This window comes from Mchenga conophoros, linkage group LG3, assembly GCF_057382185.1.
Source record: "Mchenga conophoros isolate Kocher_MC1m ecotype Shallow Benthic linkage group LG3, M_conophoros_male_GT1.1, whole genome shotgun sequence".
Lineage (NCBI taxonomy): Eukaryota > Metazoa > Chordata > Actinopteri > Cichliformes > Cichlidae > Mchenga > Mchenga conophoros.
The window spans coordinates 70,504,312-70,525,239 of record NC_140528.1 but is presented as its reverse complement, the minus strand read 5'-3'; the positions used below and the strand labels follow the sequence as shown (position 1 = coordinate 70,525,239).

The window sequence follows — 20,928 nt, the reverse complement described above, 5'->3', positions numbered from 1 at the left end:
GCTAGGAGTTACATTATATACTGTGCCTGTTTGAAACTGTCTGACCGCCTAAAAGAACCGATCTCCCCTCTGATTGCATTTACGTTAGCCTAACTGTTGCTCCACCCTCTGAAAGTCGACAAAGAAGGTATGAGATAACTCCTGCTGTAGAGTGTGCTTCACTAGTGCACATCCAGTAAGGTAAAAATTACGGTAATATCAGTATGTCTTTAAAATAAAATAAAATATGAAAAAGTGCCGGGGGAGCCCCAATTAACGCCCACATCTGTTTCTAACCTGTAGGTCGAGGGTTGAGGGCTGACCGTTGACTGGAGGGCTCCGAGTCAGACGGCATATAGGCTGCCTTTACAGTCACTGTGTTAGAGCAGTGCGCTGTCCGCGGTGCTGAAACCTGCTGATGAACGCGGGGATTCGCTTTCAGCACCAGTACAAACGGGGAAATGGCGCAGACAGTAGCAGGGTGAGAACGAGTGCGGCTGGCCTGCTAGAGAGTGGAGGGGAAAGGCGTTTCGGAGTAGTTTTATTGTGTCTGCGAGGGCTGGAGTGGAATAAAGAAAAGAGAGAGGAAAAAAAACGAGCCGTTTGCAACACGTGAAAGCAGCACACGTCTCTTACATGACTTCAGTAAGGTCGCTGATTCTTAGATGATGGTGACAGTGTGGTGATCTGCTGTTAAACAAATTTCTCAGGTTTCTTTCTTTGCTTTTTGTTCTTCCTTTTCTTTTTTATTTTTGTTAAGGGGGGGCAAAAGAGCGGACTATGCTACTCTCGAGTCGTGGTGTTATTCCCGCCCGCTCCACAGACCCATACCACGGCAAAAAGGCGATGTTTGACTTCAAATGCCATATTTAGGAAAAATGCTCGGTTGCTTTGAGTGACTGGGGCGAGGACGAATGGCGTCTTGTGATCTGGGAAGAGACGCTCGAGCTCAGTGAGGAACGCCTCGGAGCCAATAGCATTGGAGGGCTTGTGCACGCATAAGCGGTGGATGGAGCTTCTCCGGGTATACTTCCGCGTCCAATGCATGTTCATGTGTAGGTTGAATGGATGAAACGGGGAGTGCGGAGAGGTATAGGCATGCTGTGATACGGCCCTATATATTTGCCGGCAGGACTATCTTCCTTTTAAAGAGAACCTCCTCCGTGCATTGGCTTCCACTCAGTGATGTCGCGTATTTGTGTGGCGCACCTGTAAAGAGCGAGACAGGCAGAAGCCGGCTTTTTTAATTATTTGATTCCTTTTCTTTCTTCTGTTATCTTTTTTTCCCTTTTGTTTCATGCATTTGCTGAAAGGAACTCATTTCTGTGTTTTGATTTAATAAATATTTCATTTCCCTCATTTTATCTTGTTTGTGTTGGCTTTTTATGTTCCCAAGTTTGAACTAAAGAGAGCGGAATTCGTCATTTTACACGCTATTGGCCAGGTGTTTTCATTCAGAGATTGTTTGCCTAAGGACGTCCCTAACTTTCATTTGTAGAAACGGTAAGATATTTTTTACACATTTGCTCATTCACCTGAAACATGTGAAATCGATTTCTTCTTCTTTTTATTATTATTACTAAGCCTGTTTCTGTTCGCTGAGGACAGTGTGTAGAGCAGATCATGCATTCACTGTAGTCTCAGGCTGTCTTATTGCATGCAGACGCGATGGGGAAAGTCGCCGTGATGCATTCATGTTTCCCCACTCAGGGCTGATTTTCAACTCTTGAATCGCGGTGGCTTGGCATATAGGAGAGACTTACAACAGGCTTTCTCCGCACATGTGCTCAATTTTTTTTCTCTCCTTCCCCCCCCCCCCCCCACCCCTCGACATGCATGGACGCACTATTGCTCTAGTGTGCAGAAATACAGGCCTTGTAGAGAGCTGAAACGTGGGATCCGCATAGTAGTCGTTACACTGTATCCAAAGGTAGAAATGTGGGGTGTATTAGACTGATGTTACATATAGAAATTAATACTGGATACATGATGGAGCCAGTAAACAAACTAACAAAATTTAAGCTGTTTGATCTTAGACTTGAGCTCTTTCATTAATATAAAAACTTGCGATTTTATTTAAGCTCTAAATTATAAAAGAGAAAAAAGCGGGTCCAAATACAAATGAGATTTAAAATTAATGAGTGGTGGCTTTATTTTTTTTCTGTCTTTCTAATTTAATCGTAAGATGGTCTGTAAGGTTTAAGATGCAGCGTAACTGCAAAAAGACCAATGCTATATAGGTTAAGTGCAGCCGGGTGTTGTGCTACTTAGAGTTGCCGGATGAAGTTCTGCTATCACATGCATATTCCTATGCTATTTTTGAATTTCCATGCAGCGCTTATTTGTGAAGAATACAGGAGCTTAGCTACTCGTCCCAATTTTTTAGAAAAAACAAACACAAAAACCCAAAGCGATCCTAACCTTTGTCAGCATTCCTGTCTTTTGCCCTTTTTTGTCTTTAAATATAGGCCACCTATATATAAATTCCATGCCCATATGTTTGCTCTGCATGGATAACAATGGAGATGCTGAAAACTTAAAATATATATAAAATGTTTATGTTCACGTCATCGCTGGAAAAGGCTATCTGTTAAAATTAGCTGATTACCCTACAAAGAACCCTAGTGGCACAATGTTGTTTTTGTTTATTTGGTTTTATTTTATTTTGGAGCTGTCGCTATTTCTTAGTTGTAATTCTCCTCTGTGCTGAGCGCTGTTTAAAGCAGCAGCCTACACCTGCAGCAAATCAATTAATCGTCTATTTCCGGTATAGAGAGGGTGGGTCTGCGCTGATTGGCCAAAAGTCTGATTAGTTTATTTAGGGTGGCTGGGTTCCCGCCACCGCTCCTTATTCTGCTGCGCAAAGACTGTGACCAGGTTTGATGTCTGCAGGTTGTACCGCAATAAATTCCCGCGACGCCGATTCAACACATCAAGGTAAGACAAGTCAAAGTGTTAGCGTGCTTAAAAACAAAGAAATACTAACTGTAAAAAGGGGTCAGAGCTGTTAGCTAGGCCAGACATGCTAGCTGAGCGCCATTGGAAGTAGTTTTGACTTGAGTAAACTTTGCCTCTTGTAACCTAACCTTAAAGCTTCTTAAGTTAGTGGGGTAACCTAATTAGTTTGGTCTACAAAATAAAATTGTGTGACCAAAAAAAAAGACGCTCTAAAGCCCCTCCATCACTGGCAGAGGTTGTGTTAGCTAAACCCGCTCGGCTAAACCACAATTAGCAGAAAATGGAAGTTTCACCCGGATTAAACGCTCCACCTCTAACCGCTTTCTTTCGTAGCGTAATCTGTAAGTAGTCACGGTCTTTAATTGGATGAGCTGGGTTTCAGCACCGCCACAGGTGTCACAAATTAACCTAACATCACTGGGTTGCGTTCACTTGTTCCCGGTGAGATGGCTTCACTTCACTGTAGAAATGCTTTACTAACAGGAATTTAAGTTCAGTTGGTTTTAACAGTGGCCTTTGCCTATAAACACACAAAGCCTAAAAACGTAACCCCCGTCACCCATTGTTTTTGGGATTTTTTTCCGTATCTAAGTGACTTATAATAATATAAGTATATTTTTTTTACACAGGCAAATTGCTAGCTGTAAGGAGTCCTATGTATTTTCAGAGTGATTAAATTATTGCCTGATCTCATTGCTAGTAAACCTTGGATTATTTTTGGGTGATACGCCGGTCAAAGTAAAGAGCCTGGTAATTTTGTCTTTGTAAGCTTGACCTGTTAAGACTTGGAATTGCGGCAAATGCGTTTTCACTCTACTTTGTACGGCCTTGAATATTGATTGAGTGAATCTGTCGAAGCCACAGGCATCGTGGTGAGTAACCTTCAGCTGTGAGGTCACGAAAAGATTACATATCATGGAGTCAGCAGCTAAGAGCCTGACCGGGTAATTTACCAGAAATGCAGGACATCTGTGGCTAGGGGAATAGTCAAAAGGAAAGTGACATCTTGAAGCTTTCAGTTTGTTTTTTGTTTTTTTTTGTTTTCCTTTTTAAAATTTTTTATTTTATTTTATAAAAAGGAGGTCCTTAGTGATTATTAAACCTTATATGCGATTAACAGATGAAAAATCAGTTGTCTATGCTGCTTTTTGTCTGGGCATCCGAATAAATGCAGTACTACAAAATAATGAAACGCTGTGGGGGGGAATTCATAATTTCTCTAACAGAAATGCTTCTCCCCAATCATGCTGCGTTTTATTTTGTTCTTAGTTGTACTGGCTGTAAGAACACTGTTCGCTGCACAGTGATTGCACTTAATTTTTCTGATATCAGTGGTGTTGAACACCGCTCAGGGGATATTAATTCAGATGAAGTGTCACGGCAGATCTAATCATAGGTATGTAAAAGATAGCTGCTGCTTTTAGGCATTTTTCCCCTTCCTCTCTGTTCGTGCAACGTCCACAGCTTCAGCAGCCTTCCTGAGGACAAGAGATAAGAGCGGTTGTCTTTATGTATTATTGAGCCCCCACGTCTGCCTTTCTAAATAAAGGCTGCTGACAGAGTGACTAAAATGCAGGACAGTGAGTGAACTTCCAAAGGCCACATATCACTGTGCTCTGCACGGCGATGTGTGCTGCTGTCAGAACTGGGTTAGTATACAGCGTGTAGCTTTGAGGAGAAAAGCAATTTTGCCCTCTTTGTCCTCCTTAAATGTCCGTCCCATCCCCCTTCCATGACTTCGTTGCCTAACGCCCCCCCATTACAACCCCCCTTGCTGCTGAGACAGGCTAAGGCTCTGTGGCTTTTGCACTTACTGTGTGTTGGCCACAGGGTGGCCCTCCCCAGTATGTGCAGGTCATTACTGGAGATCAGCAATGCATTGTCCTTGAACCCTGTTACTGCTTTGTCAGGCCTGGATACAGTAGGTGAGGTTTTTGTGTGTGTTGAGTGCTTTATGTAATTTAACTGTATTGTCTGCAGGCCTGTTTCTGGTGGTGGAAATATGCCTGGTTTTGTTAGACGTGTGAATTGGATATTGGTGAACTGGATTCATGAAGGATTTTTTTGTTTAATTAAAGTGTTTTGTTTTTTTACTCTTAGTGGTTTTAAGTACCGACTTGGATTTCAGCAGTCTCACTAGTATGTGTGTGGTTTTTCTTTAATTTACAAGTATCATGGTGGATTATTCTTGGAGCATAGGAACAGTTTTTCCTTAATAATGACTTGCACACTTTAAAATATAATGGCAGATAGTCCTATTATAGTACTGTATATTTTGTTACAGGAGGTTAGACTAATTCCACTCGTTCAACAATTATAAAATTGTCAAACTAAATTAAAGAGTCAAATGGTAATCTGTACCTTGTATAAATGTTTTATTGTACTGCTTTTATTGTACGGCTGCACGTCAGCTATCTTTTTTTTTTCTAATTTCATACCTAAAGATAGTAATAACAGACTGGCAAATATAAAGAATCATAAGCATCGACATATTGATGTTTGTACTCTAGCTCCCAAGCAGCACAGAGCATGAAATATAAAAATGCCTCTGGTTAGGATTTCTGAATAAGTCAATACTGATGAACATGTGTTGCAGTCTCTTGAGCAATATGAACCCAACTGAATTTTATTTCAGCCAAATTCTGCATTTTTCAAATAACGTTTTCTTCTGAGATTGCAGGATTATTGACTTTTTCCAAAAGTGTTGGTGAGAAATTGTGCGCTTGTAATCTTGGAGGCACACTGCCAATTATAACTCAGTTGCGTCACATTTCAGTATTACTGTGACATGCTCTGGCTGGCATGGGGAAAATGCTGCATAAATACCCTTTTCTCAACCTTAGGACAATCATTACAGAAGTAATAGAAGTTCACCTATAAAGATGCTTCCCCTCCTTATCCTTAAGTTAAACTGCATTGAAAGCTGGTTTGCCAGTAAGAACACACACAGCAAAGACATAATGCAGCACTGCAGTTTTTTGAGATGTGGACTACGGAGCAGGACAAGAGGCTGGAGTGATCATGTTGGGCTGTGAGGTGACAGTGTTAATTTATCAGCAAAATTGATTGGATTTCAAGGAAATAAGTAGACCAGGGGCAATATGTCCAAGTAGTAAAATGCATGTATGTGCTTAATTTGGTAGGTGATGTTTTTGGCTATATTCTTTTTGTCAAGGACCATACAGCCTCTGAGTAACAAACCACATGAATAATGCTGCGCATGTGCAAACAGCTGCTTCACCTAACCCAAAACACACAGAGGTATGTCTCTGGAGGGAGAGCTGGGACTTAGAAGTCGCTGCATGTTTTATTTATTTATTTATTTTTTAAATATAGATGTATGCTGTTGATTATAAGGGAGAAAGTTGCTAGGTTGGCATTGGTGAGGTGAACTGAGACGTGAGGATTACTGCTGCGAGTGAGAGGGATGTCAAACACCCAAGCTGAGATGCAGCGTACAGTATTCCCACATAAGAAAACAAATTACTTGATTTTTATTTTTTTCCAGGTCATCTAATACCTAACCAATAAATAAAAATAGTTTAATAAAACATCTACATTTTCTCATCCAGGTACAAGTAGACTAACCTTTTCCTTTTCTCCAGCATTTTCTTTTATAGCCTTATCCTTTGTACTTCTGGTGTGTGGGTAGACTAGTCTCATCTATGTTTTCAGCTGTGATATTTTGAACCGTTACTTGTGTGCTTTTAGTTTTCAAGGACAGGTTGTGCATGTCAGTGTGTGCACTCTGGAGTTCTTTACTCTGCAGCTTGTCACGCATACTTGGTCAATTTAATCCTCTGTGGAGTTGGTAGCAGAGATTCGTGCCTCCTCATTTTAAGTGCTCAGTGTCACATCAGTACATGCCGATCTAAATGTTGGCTTCATGTTCAAGTTGAAGAAATTCTATGGTCAGCCAGATCTGTACTAAACTGCCTCTTGTCAAAATCACGAGGGTTTATTCGGCTTGTTTTTCCCCGATGAATGTTTTCTCATAGCAGTCTTATTGTATTTGATGTAGTATTTAATGACTGAGATTAAAACTTTGCTAATTTTAGGAAGTTTAATTAATTAAGAGGTTTAATTAAAGAAAAAACACTAGTAAATGTTAAGATTCTTGTTTATGCAGTGAACAAAATGTAGTATGTTCAGTAGTGGCCATTTAAAGTGTAGGTCCTCTCAAAAGCCTGGATATCTTCAAGTTTCCGTTATGACTTGTGTGTGTGATTAATTTAAATTTAGAACTGAAAGCTGTGGTGTTCTTCAGTAGTCTGTCAAGAAAAATCCTACCAAAAATATCAAAATGTAGAGCAGGGCGATATGACCAAAAATATTTATCACGATATATATTTGACAATTTGCGATAACGATATAACTGATGATATAATTGACACGAGACAAAACACTGGCGGTGCGGCTTCGTAGCTTAGCAAAGTCGCACTGAAACATTTAACAGATTTTCGAGCGCCGTGTACCACATAAAATTGTTTCGAGGTCAGTAAACACAACCAGAATTCATACATAAGGCACACGGGATTATAAGGGGCACTGTTGGTTTTCAGAAAAATCAAAGGATTGATTTTAAGTGTGCCGTATTTTCCAAAAAACACGGTAATAACGACGGCCCGCTAGCATGCGCTACCAAAAATAGTGCTTTGTTGTGTATCTGACGGATGAAAGCTAAACCAGTTCCACACCACTGAAGTTGCAGCATTTATACAAACCAATTCTGGTTCATCCGTTTCATTCAACGATCCACTTTTGCTCTTCTCATTCTGCGTCGCCGCCATGTGCGTATGTAAACAAAGGCACTGCGCATGCGTGTTTTACCCATATTCTATCGCGATATTTCATTTTCCTATCGTTGCCCAACATTACACCTGTATTATCGTGAACGGTATGATATAGCCCAGCCCTATCAAAATGGTCTTCTTGTAAGGAACAATCTGTTGAATAAAAATTTGGAAAATGGAGGTATAAAAGCTTCACACATATTTCACGAATGTTGCTAACAGCACTTTGCTAATTGTCTGAACTTCACTCCCCAAAAATTTGCTGTGATGTAAAATGGAAACCTGACAGAAAATTGTGATATTGGATCCTAGGAGTGTACAAACGCTTTTCTTTATAAATTTACATCTGTCCATCTTCTTGGGTTTACTCAATTTAAGGTTATGGGAGGGCTGGAGCCCATTCTCAGCTGCTATAGCACAAAAGGCGAGGTACATCCTCGACAGTTTGACGCAGCGCTAGCATGGCGTACCTTGCCTTCTTCCCACAGTCCAAAGACACACAGCTACTTGTGTTAGGTTATTTAACGATTTTAAATTATCAATAGGTGTCAATTGGTTTTAAGATGCAGGTATAACTTCTGTTGTACCCATTGGGGTGAGGTGGGTGGGATGTGAGGATGGGTGTGAGGATGAGCTGCTCCTCCACCCTTTAAAGCTGCAGTAAAGAGGGGAAATGCTGAGATTGATTCAATAGTAGTTGATTTTTCAGCTGTATCTCAGTGGAATTTGATCAGCTGTGAAATCTTGCTGCTGAACACCCACTCAGTCACTTTTCTATGTAATTAATTAGCACAATCAGTGAGCTGCTAAAACAGAGCCAGCACTACCAGCTTCAGAGGTTATAGAATGACAAATGGCTTAGAAACAAAAGTTTACTACCTCAGGTAACTCCCTGCATCTTTGTGACAACATTTTGAAAGCCCCTGTACTTTCTACAAGGGATCGAATGACTGCTAAATTCTGGGTTGATACTGATGCTCACAACAGTTTGGCCCATGGATGACACTGATGTTTGAGTTTATTTTATTCATCATTGTCAGGGAAAATGAAGCAAAATCACTTTTCATGAAATTAACAGCTTTAAACTGTTTTAGCTCTTCTGTTTAGCCACTTTAAACGCGATCAGTCAGTAAATGTGACTTTTGTCCAAAAGTTAATGGTGGTCAACAAAGCAAGTCTTGCCAGTATTATCCTACTTTTTACATTGTGCCATAGTGACGCTAGTAAAAAAGCACTCACAGTATTTGAATTGGAAATCTGTATTTTTCTCATAGCAGCGCTGTGCGCAGAGCCTTTTTTTCCCCTTGCGAGAAGGCTGTGGGATCTGAAAGTCCCACTAACTAAACACGCTACACTTTAATGAGTCCTAAAAGGCAGCCTGCTCAGTGGGGTAAAATTGTGGAGGTGAATGGGTTTAGCTTAGCAATGATGGGAAAACAAAAAAGAACCTTGTGGTCTTTATCTGGGCCTGGTTTCTGATGAAAATTGTGAGGCAAAGCCTCTAGGGGAACAAGATGCTCTGCTCTAAGAGGAAGCTGCTGGCTGGCTGCACACAGTGAAAGCCTTGACTGAAATTTTTGGGGAGCGGCATCTTGCCAGGCTTCGTGTTCCAAGTGTTTATCTAATGAAATATTTCTGCCTTGTGGCAGTATCTCAAGTGGGACAGTAGCCAGTGTTTGTGCATTGTACTTAGAATAAAAGGTGAAACATAAAATGAGATTGAAGTAAGTCAATTTCTTTAACAACAATATGTTCTCCTGTGGGCCTGTTTTTCTGTTACTGTGCGTGTGGGGAGCCAGTTTGTAGAGCAGCTAACTAAATTACAAATGCAATTTTTGGTAAATTAAATTAAAGGGCACAAGGATGCTTGTATGCCCTTTGTCATGTTAACAAAACGGCAAAAGTTTTGCTGTTCCCAAATGGTTTCACTTTTGACAATAACAAAAACAGAACCTTTTAGTCATTGGTTCTTAAGCTGCCGTTGTTCTACAGTAGACAAGTGGAAAAATATTATTTTAGGTGAACACTAATGAAGAGCAGGTAAGCAATAGGTAGCGCTGTATACACTGGCCTGCAGTTTGACTACCTGCAGTGTTTGGCCCTGAAACCTGCCAAGTCCCCACAGTACTGCACACAATGCTAATGCTGTCACTATTTTGTGTATCAATGTTTTACATATCTTTAGTAACACAATAACAGGTTAAAAGGGATTTTAATGATGCAAAAATAGTTTAGATCTCCGGCTAATCAGACTTCCTATTTGAGCGAATGTATAATTATTGAAAATCAGGTATGTGAGTAAGAGTAAAACTTGGACAATAACATCATGATGCAGAATTATTTTTGCTTCATTAAATGAATGATGATTTGAATCCCTCATGTCAATGACCATTGTGTTTTTGTTTTTTTTAATAAATACGCCCATGTTAAAAATGAGCCGCAGTATGAATAGTACTCTAAAATCTCAGTTTAAGTTGATGTTGTGATGCTCCTAACTCCATCGGAGTGCATTATGTCATATCAGCTCATGCTGCAGAATAACGTGCACACCTGGATGTTAACAAGTAGCAGCTGATTTTGTGCAACAGAACAAAATATAATTTGTAGTAAGCTGTTGTTGTTATTATTGTTATTGTGGGCTCCTTCATAACGCTAATGCAAAAACCACTAATAGGCCACTGTAACCATCTGCAGGTTCCTGGGTTTTGCATCTCTGCCACCATTTTTGGGCTCATTTGGTTCAGCAGCTTCTCTTTTAGTAAAATAACTGTTGTACAGCATTCATTAAATTTACCTCCCACATCATCCCCTCTGTTTCAGTCACAATAGTAGTTTCAGTAACTCTGCCAACTAGCATTTTGGAGGTATAATTACAGAGTGATGCGCAAAGTGTTAAAATAGGACATGCTGAATTCCATTTATGATTAAGAGTTTATTAGAACAAAACTAGTAGAGCTCATCAGGAAAGTCGGCACAGCAAACGACACAGGCTGAGAATCCTGGCTGAAAAACAGCTAAGCATTGACGCAGTCGATTACTGGTCGTCTTTAACAAAATCTTCAGTGTTTCTCTGTATTATTTAGGGTCCTTAGAACTGTTGTTTAAACTGAATTTAAACTTTGACTGCAAATGTATATCTCAAAGCTTTAAAAAAATAATTTATTGATCAATATTTGATGATTAAACTGTAAATAAACTTTACACTCATCCAGCAAACCCCTCTCCCTTCTGTGAGGGGCGGTGCCTCTGCTCAGTGCAGTCTCACCCTCTGGGAGAGGTTGGATCTGCACAGTCAGCCAGTGAAATTCGCCACCTTAGTCATCCTGGTGACTTCTATATTTGACCCTGTGTGCTCTGTGATCAATTAACAGTTTGTGAACCTCAGAAGTTTAATCATTTACGAATGTGCTGGAAGTGAGTTTATACATTTGCATCATTGCTGAAGCGCAATAATTAAAACATTCAAGGTAAAAAATTAATGGGAAATATTCTGAGATGGATAACTGGAATGTGCTTTTTGCATGTCAGTCTTAGTTTTGAAACTTTGTGGAGATTAAAAAAAAATCATCATGGACTCTAACTTGGTTTTTCACATGCTGTGCCTGAAATATGCAGTGTCCACAAGAGCAAGCGAAGTTAACCTGTGACGTCTCCGGCAGTAGTTATTATTCATGAAATAAAGTGAAGGCTGATGCCTTTAGTCATGGTTTGGGGTTTCCTCCAGTGTATTGTAAGCTTGCCTGAGTAACCTTAAGCATTGGGGAATAATTTCGTTTTAGACTTACTGCACTCCAGTAAGCTAATGATGTTGGGCTTATTGTCACCTTGACTGCTTTTTAACTTATAAAAACACCTTATATGTAGCGATAAAATAAATAAAAATAAATCATTAACCGGTCCCTTTAATTATCAAACTCTAAAACACAAATCTGCAAAGAGATTTGCAATGGGGTGCATCTTTGTTGGAAACCATATGGCCTATTGTGCACTTCAAAATCACACTGTATAAATGAGTCTCCTCGGCCTTCGGTTCATCGTCTGTCACGGTCTGCTGAGGTTTTTCTCCTAAGTGAAATGCATCTGTGGTAATGGGTCATGTTGGTAAAAGCAATTTGCTGTGTTTTCTATTTTTGCTTGGGTTACGCAGCGAGTGGTTTCGACCTTGGTTTTGGGACATGCCAGCAAATCAAATGACTCATTTATTTGCACTTGTGCAATGCAACGTTAAAATCAACATGAATGCACAAATGTCTTGGCCAAGCTAAAAGCGGTGTTGAACTGAGTGTGTAACTTTCAGTTTAAGATATTAAATCTTTATCATCATCCTCACAAGTCTCTCTAAAAGAGATTTTGCGTTTGTTTAGTGGAGTATAATTGATAATATTTTTTTTGATAATAAAAATTGATACCCGTTAAGTTAATCACCCAAAATGTTAGACAGTTTTTTTTTCTTTTGTCCAGCCTGTGGCATAAAATTGAAATATAAACATTTGATGCAGAAATGACAACATCTAATGACAGAGTTATCACTGGCCTGAAGACAGAAAAAGCCAGTCACTGTGCGTGGTTATGAAACTGCAAGTGAGGCTGCGACTGCATTGTATTCATTTGCTCTGAGTAAACTGTGCATCACACGATTTTACACATGGATTATGATCTGCCAAATATCTGGAAACAATGGGATGAGCATATTGTGCGTGACACAGGATCATTTTAAATTCAGCTTATAATGCCCCATTCTAAGGAGGTGCTCACAGACTTCACTGCTCGAGCACAGCTGACTGTTGTCTAGATTTTACTGTCTTGTCATTCTGACTTTAGTTAGCTGGTAGCAAAGTAATTGCCCAACAACTGAGGGAAAGCAACTGCCTGAAAGTCAAATTAACATGTAGCCGACATATTCAAAGGTCAGGTTGATTTGTATCCTGAATATTGTCACTATAGAAGATCTCTGCTCTGTACACGAAGAGACACAGCGATATACTTAAAACCCCCATAAATAACACTGTCCATGAACATTGTCATTTTTAGTCAAGCAGTCGCACTAATAACACATTCACAGTACACCTCCAGGTTTTCACACTTGGATAGACTGAGGTCATAATTATTTTCTAATTGAGAGTCCACAGCAGTTCTACAGCTGTTTGATGTGACTGACATTGGGCTGTTGCTGCAATTTGTCCATGTGTATTTGTGTACATAATCAGTGTTGTGTATGTATTTTTTTTTGTTCTTCCTTTGTTTTGCCTCTTTAGACCCATGTAAGACCTTCCTCTGGTAATAAATCTAGAGACTTGATGGACACACTAACCTCCTTTAAAGAATCTAATTCTCAAAGATCTCAGTGTAAAGTTACTGCCAGGAGGCTTCATGTACAAGCTGTAAATGCTGAACATCTAATACCTGAGACTGCTTTTAGGGTCCCCTCAAATCAGAACCACTGTTTGAGTTGGATTCAGACGATGGACTGAATAGTCTTTCAATTTAGAAAAAAATAAAATTGAATGTAGGAAAATACTGATCTGTCCACCACTTAAGTTTCATGTAGTTTATTCCATGTTTGTTGCTGAATGGTGCACTAGTTCATGCTTACACCGGTTTAAAAAAAATAAAAAGTTTGTTTACTATAATCTAGCTCATTAGCTGGTAGGATAATTAATAATATTCAGACCATTTCTACATCAGAAGATGCTGTAATAACCAGACCTTCAAAGTCATTTAGGGCAGTGAACAATAATACACATCATTTGGACAGGTGTTGCATTGTTGCATGGGTATTCTGTCTCTTGTGCAAATAGAAGTACATTGTGGATGATATAAACCCTTCCTAACTACTACTCTTAAACGAATATTTAATTTCCCCCTCCATCATCTCGGCACCCTGTGCATATACCAAACTCTTGTGACACTGATGGATGGCTATCTACATATCAGAAAACCAGAGCAGAAAGGACTAAAGGAGCTGTAATTATAAGCCATAAGCAGTTTTATAGGGTGAATCATCACCTTATTCTACTTCAACACTGATCATGTGACACAGCTATTCCCTTCAGCTCAGTGTCGTGGCAGTGTTGAGGCAAAAAGAAACATTAAAGATGCCAATAGTTCTTAAAAGCAGCTGTTTACATGAATAATATGCATTTTATTATAAAAGGACACATGAAAAAGTAAGATTTAATATATTAACTTTACTACAAAATTTGGACATTAAATTGTAGACTGAGTTCATGCTTAGAAGTATGGTGAAACACTAATGGCATATTGACGTGTGGCTTCACAAGCTCGCCACTAAGAAATTGGATTAGTTTGTACCTGTCCATGTGACAATCGCAGCACTATTTTCATTGCATGAGTGGAGAAAATCAATTGGCATGAGAATGCTCGCAGGCCGATTTTCATTTGATGCAACAAACAAATTCACGAATGAGGAGCTGTCATCTGTTACGTTTACTTAATGTTTTTCAAAATTAGCCAAAAGAATCTGTTGTCTCCAACTTTAATTTCACAATATTTTACCATATTATACACAACATGGAAAAATGTCCTTATGCAGCTTTGTGGCCTGTAAAGTTATCAGAGGTGGCCCCGCTGTAAATGTGTGATCTTTGATGCTAACAGAGGTATTTTTAATGGTGTGAATTAAACTAAAGTCAGTTTGCACTGCTATAAATGTCTTGTTGGATTGTTGTATTATGCACATTATTATTGGAGCTTTTGTTTGTGTCTAAATATTGTGTGTGTGTGTGTGTGTGTATATAGGAATGTAGACATGGGTCACATGGCCACATGTGTTGCTGATATTTGGCATACTGCGTCTTGATGGACTTTAAAATGTAACTTCTGTGGCTTGGATTGTTTTTGCCTCATTTGTCTTTAATTTTTAGTTGTAAGTGTCTTTGCCACACTGTTAGTCAGTCTTTTGAATGCACTACTACGCATTTGGGCTCTGCATGTCACCTTGATGAACTACTTTTTAAGAACAGGTATGTTAAGACAAAGTAAACATGTAGATTATTTCACCCTGGATGTTTCCACTTTTATTACTTATGTGCGCCTGGAGTTTTTAAAAAAAAATGCAGGAATGTGTTGGCTTAGCAGTCTTAGACAAATTAACTTGTGCTTTGCGGTCTTGGTGAGCATCTTTGTATAGCGCACTCATCCATTATACAAATTCCCATTCCTCATGCTTATTGTCCCCGTTGTGGCCAGGTTGCTCTGTAGACTGAACACTCTACACTTCTCGGTTTTGCTTTTCTCTCCTTACTGTAGATGAATTGTGACCAAGTGAAACATTGCCTTTTGCTTCTTCTTGGTTTTCACCAATCTGCATGGACAGCCAGTTCGAAAAAAGGGGAGGGAGAAAAATGGCCTCCTTTTTACCCCCCCAAACGCTGACATGTGATCATCTCTGACTGTTGCTTTTGTTGTTGTTGATCTAACATGAAGTACTTTTTGTGTCCACATTTTCAGACGGCAACTCCAAACTAACATGGCAGTCAGACTGTGCGATGTGGCTTCTCTGCTTAGAAGTGGTTCGTGGGCGCCTGAGCCTTGGACTGGGGTCTGTGGCACTTTTATTTTTATTTTTGGAAATTATTTGTCCAGAAGGGCTCTTTGTCTCAGTGCTCAGGCCATACCAATGATAGTTCTTGTATTATAACATTGAATCTAAATCAATTTACGTATTAAATGTAGGCACCTTTTTGCAGTTTGTATGAAAAGCTCCCATGTTTAATGTCTCACTGTATTGGTATGGTCTAAAACTCTCTACTGCCCCTGTCTACTCTGTATTTAACTTATAGCATCACTGCTTTTAAAATTATAGCCTTGTACTCTGTGTGACGATAATTTAAAGTGAGAATAATAGTGGTGTGACTACATCGCTCTGCTTTCTGGTGAATCTGTTAATTAAGGATGACTCTTCATACATTAACGTGCTGCTGGTTGCCTTAACTGATTACGCATCGTTTCGGCCTGTTCCCCGATGCTAGCGTACTGATGGCTGCAGGTTTTGGGCTTCTGTAGGCTTGGCATTTTCTAATTTTGGTGAATGAAATGTTGCTACTGCAGTAGGAAGTTTAAAATCCTGGAAAGATAATTTTTAATATTCTCACCTCAGTTGTTGTGCATATGGCAGATTAATAGATTGCCTTATTGCACAGGGCGTCTCCTGTTTTCTCATAAAAGCAACAATAACAAATATCAGAGTAATTAAACAAATATGGAGGGGTCCAATCTCAACTTCCAGTATTTTTGGTGGTTATATTGCTAAAATCTAACATTTGTCCTCATACCTGAGCTAAAGTTAAATTGACATGATTAAAACCTGTACTCAGTTACTTCTGTGGTGGCAAACTCTTGACATTGACAGCTTGCAGTGTGGGGTTTCTTTATTTTATTTTTGTTGGGTTAATTACCTGTAATGCTGTGCTGCATTAAATGATTACCACTGTTTTTTTCTTTAATCTTTAAATTTCACCAGTGGTTGTTATTCCACTGAAACAGTGTTTACTGTGTGAAGAGCGTCCTTTTTTAACTGCTGGTTTTATGATGCTTTTTGTTTCATTTGCATTTAGTTTTGATTTTTTTTTTCTTTCTGTCTCTTTAGCAGGTAATTGCTGCCATGGAAACACAGCTATCCAATGGGCCCACTTGCAACAACACAAGCAACGGTCCTTCAGCTATCACAAACAACTGCTCTTCACCTGTAGAGTCAGGGAGCGTAGAGGACAGTAAAACTAACTTGATAGTCAACTATCTGCCTCAGAACATGACCCAGGAGGAACTGAAGAGTTTGTTTGGGAGCATCGGAGAAATTGAGTCCTGTAAACTAGTTCGAGACAAAATCACAGGTAACAACTGTTTGCATTGCTTACGCTGGTTAATGATTGCAGAACCACCTATGTGTGCATTATTATTTTGTTGTTTTTTTGCATTGGTGCATTTTTTCTATTTAGACTATTTAGATTTTCTTTTCAGGTTAATATAGATTTTGAACAAATGGTCGGCCTGTTTGTGCCGTAGGCTTTTGTGTTGCATGCACAGTGAGTTTTTCCCCTTCTTTTTAAAATAGACACCAACAAAGAAAGACCTTAATTCTGAAAATCATTGAGCATACATACTGTTTGATTATACAGTCGGCAAAAAGGGAACATTTGAGCAATATTAACATTCATTTTTGAATCCGGTGCTCAAAGGGTTGTTTTTTGCGTTCCACTGACAGTTGTGTCATTTAAAAAAATTGCACAGTGTCATTAAAGATTTTCAACCTCGCTGTCATTCATCGAGGCCTGAAGTACAGTTAAAGTGTTCCTGTAACTGCTTTGATGTGTTGGTTTCTACTAGAGCCAGTAGGGAAATGGCATTTTCAGAAAACTCCCTGTGGGAACATCCTGTTCAGTGTACAGTATTTGGGTAGGTGGGCAATTTGCAAATGATTTCAGGTTTTTAATGGGAGGAATGCAGCTGGCAGAGACACAGTGACACGGTCTATGTGACATGAGCAGCTAGATAATGGTCGAGGCTGCAGGATTCTCACTACTAGCTGTTTGTGGTTAAGGTTATGGAGACCTTTCAGCCTGTCTCTCTGCCTGAGATGAAAATCCATTTGTTTTGTTTGCATTTTCTTCTGAATCAACAGTCAGCGGAGAGAGCGAGCAGAGCTTTTCCTTGAAATGATGCTTGAGGCTGAGAGAGGGGTGGCTGAGGGATGCAGTGACTTTAGATCCTGTGACTCTGACCTACATTAAATTAACATGTCAACTGTACACCCACCCACTTTGAAATATTCATGTTAATATTTCAGTTCCTGTGTATACCTGATCATTATTCACAGGTCTGTCTTTGCAGGGTTGCTACTATTCCCAAAAGTTACTGCTTCATTTTTAAAAATGCTGTCAAATCCTCAGACTATGTCGCGCTAAATTGTCTCTCGCTGCCTCCAACTACACCAGCTGCATTCTCTTATGCTTTCTCTAAAAAGCATTTCTGTTATAGCTGTATTTGTAGAGCTGATTCTTTGGACTGACACAACAGATGTTTAAATCAGAGAGGTTATATTTCATTGGTGTAAACAAATGATAGCAAAGAGTAGACCACAAACCCAGGATGGTACTTGTGGGCATAGAAGACGGAGGGGGGGGGTCTTATTATTTATTTATTGAATTTAAACTATTTACATGCAGTGATGATGAAAAATTATTAGTCTTGCCTGGGATAAATGCCCTCGTGTAGCCATGCATAAAATAAATGTATTTAATAATGTGTGAAATGGGTTGCGTTGACTTGACAAGTGATCCCTGTTTAAAATCAGTGTACAGCACAGCCTACTTGGGTGATTGAACATAAACAACGTTTGATAGGTTGCATATTTAGGCGAGCTAGTGTGAACGCAACACTCAAACTAATTTTCCGAGCGAGGCACTAAATGAAACGTGTTGTTTGAAATCAGCCTGCCCCTGTGTGAAAACGATTTAAGTACTACGAGGTCCTGATTCATGCATGCCGCAGCTGAAATGTAGGCTTTGATTCAGGAAACGATAGAAGCGCTCTGTGGACGAGTTTTGTTTTGGGTGACAAGACATGAACCTGTATGTTGCCTCGTCTTTTCTTTTAGTATGGGTAATTTTCACTTCAAACAAGACGTAAATAGACGTTAGTCTTGATCCAGGTGCTTTGAGCTTGATGATTTGCGCTCTTAAATGTTGGTTTTATATCTTTTCCACTAGATTGGTGTGTGTGTGTGTGTGTGTGTGTGTGTGTGTGTGTGAAATATTTTGTACAAATAGACGTTCTGTGTCCATTAAGTACACTGAATCCTTGCATATAGTTTGAATTTTGACGTTAAAAGATAACAGAACTTGATTTCTCTGAACAGACTAAAGTGCCTCTTCCAAACTTTTGACATGCTTATTAGACTCTGTTCAAAGAAGTCTTGCCATTAGCTAATGCTGTGGTTTTTAAATATGGTCAGTTTACCTTTAAAACACTAATTAGCACAGCCTTTTCAGGTAGCTGTAATTAAACAATTAAAACCCTTGCTTGATCCAGCTAACTATAGACTGATCTCCAGCCTTGCTTCATTTTTAAACACGTAAAACAGCTGAGTGATCATCTGCAGAGCAATGATTTCGAGTCAGAGTGCAAAGCAGCACAGATGGATGATTGTCTGATGGTGTTCTAGTCTTTGTCCTCCTTCGACCTCAGTGTAATATTCAGTACAGTTCACAACATTTACTACAGAGATTTAAAAACATCTTATTAAAGGAAATGTGTTGCACCGGCTTGAGTTGTATTTATGGATTTAGGTTGCTGAGGGAGTTCAACACGGTACTGTGCCGGGACAGGACTTTTTTACATGTTTACCAATATAACCTGAAGTTAGGGCTGCTCGATTATGGCAAAAATGATAATCACGATTATTTTCACTGAAATTGAGATCACGATTATTTGACGATATTTATTTAACCCTTTAAGACCTAAATGGTAAATGGCCTGTATTTATATAGCGCTTTACTAGTCCCTAAGGACCCCAAAGCGCTTTACATATCCAGTCATCCACCCATTCACACACACATTCACACACTGGTGATGGCAAGCTACATTGTAGCCACAGCCACCCTGGGGCGCACTGACAGAGGCGAGGCTGCCTGACACTGGCGCCACCGGGCCCTCTGACCACCACCAGTAGGCAACGGGTACTATAGAACCAAGTCCACCAGAGCTTATATTATTTTTTTTACATGCTGTAGTGCCATTTGTGGGAGCATTTCAAGTTGCTATACATCAATACAACTGTTATAGCCCATATTTTAATAATATGTATGCATTAAGTCCATAGTAATTACATAAATTGCAAAAAAGTGCAATAAACTACAAAAAAAATTGAAAATCGCTTTTGTTTTGTTTACATATATTTCTACTTGGAGAAATTTAAGAGGTTTATCCCTCAAAACTTTAAATACAATAAAGTTGCAAAAAATAGTTTACAACAACAGGAAATTTATTTTGAGTGTCTTCATAGTTTTATTTTGGAGATACAGCAATTTTTATATACTGCAGGAAAAACAAAAAACAATCCTATGATGCAAATTTGCAAAGAAAACAGCAGGTGCATCATTTCACTGTGGGAAGTGTTACGAACAGCTGATGGATCGGCAAAGCGTGTTTCTGGAATATTATGTTTTTGTTCCTGCAAGCGCTTTTTATGCAATTTTTGCAAAGCTTTATGTGGAAGGAAACCGTGACCGAGGACAAGCTGATGGCATCAGATGTAAGTACAACTCCTCCGGTTTCATATGCAAAACAAATTATTGCGCTAGCTTACACGGTTCCGGTTCTACAGGGATTTAAAAATAGTTACACAACACGGAGCGTGCTGCTCTGACCGGCTTTAAAGGGTTAACAATGACTTTAAAAAATAATATAAAATAGTGTGCAACACCACTGAAGTTTTTTTTTTTTTTTTTATTATTACCTCTCTTTTCAACCAACGGCAGTCACTCTCCTCTCTAACTTCTGCTTAGCTTTCCGAGCTTCCCTCGGGTCCTCTTAATCAGCGGTCTCCAACCTTTTTTGCGCCACGGACGGTTTATGCCCGACAATATTTTCACGGACCGGCCTTTAAGGTGTCGCGGATAAATGAGGGAGGGGCTAATAATCGGCTCAGTCATTTTTAATGATCGTTGAAAGCCCAGATCGTAATCGTGATTAAAATTCGATTAATTGAGCAGCCCTACCTGAAGTAAACACTACATGCATTTAACCATAGCATGTACAGGTGTATCTTGGAGAGATTTATTTTTCTTCTTCTATGGTGGGACTCGACTGAGATGGAAGCACGGTGACTCACTTGTGGTTCTCAGTTTTCCTCAAGTACAATGGGAGGCAGAGCCTGTATATGGAACCAGCTCCCATTTGGATTCAGGAGACACGCTCCCTCTCTCTGCTTTTAAGATTGGGCTTCAAACTTTCCTTTTTCATAAAACTTTCAGTTAAGGATGTTTCATTTGACCCCGAACCATTGCATCCATAGTTAAGCTGCTATAGGTTCAGGCTGCTGGGGGATTTCTCACGATGCACTCAGTGTTTCTCCTTCACCCGCCTCTCTTCACTCCCTCTGCGTTTACATGACACTACTTTGTCTTCCTTCTCCAGTGCTTGTTGTGCTCGTCTCTCTGTGCTGTGTGGTTCTCTCCTC

General features: G+C 39.5%; 1 protein-coding gene across 6 annotated transcripts in view; it reads left to right on the top strand.

The window, feature by feature from the left end:
* The first annotated feature begins 630 nt into the window (after positions 1-630).
* elavl2 (ELAV like RNA binding protein 2) overlaps positions 631-20,928 on the top strand; it is a 32,231-nt gene continuing 11,933 nt past the window's right edge. Inside the window, exons 1-3 of one of the 6 annotated variants that reach the window (XM_085267013.1) lie at positions 631-1,482; positions 15,201-15,291; positions 16,342-16,582. In XM_085267013.1, the coding sequence (XP_085123139.1) occupies positions 15,220-15,291; positions 16,342-16,582 (313 nt within the window). In that variant the 5' untranslated portion in view covers positions 631-1,482; positions 15,201-15,219. Of the gene's footprint in view, positions 1,483-2,767; positions 2,917-15,200; positions 15,292-16,338; positions 16,583-20,928 lie in introns of those variants that run through there. The other 5 variants (XM_085267011.1, XM_085267015.1, XM_085267012.1 and 2 more) reach the window with 5 other exon arrangements.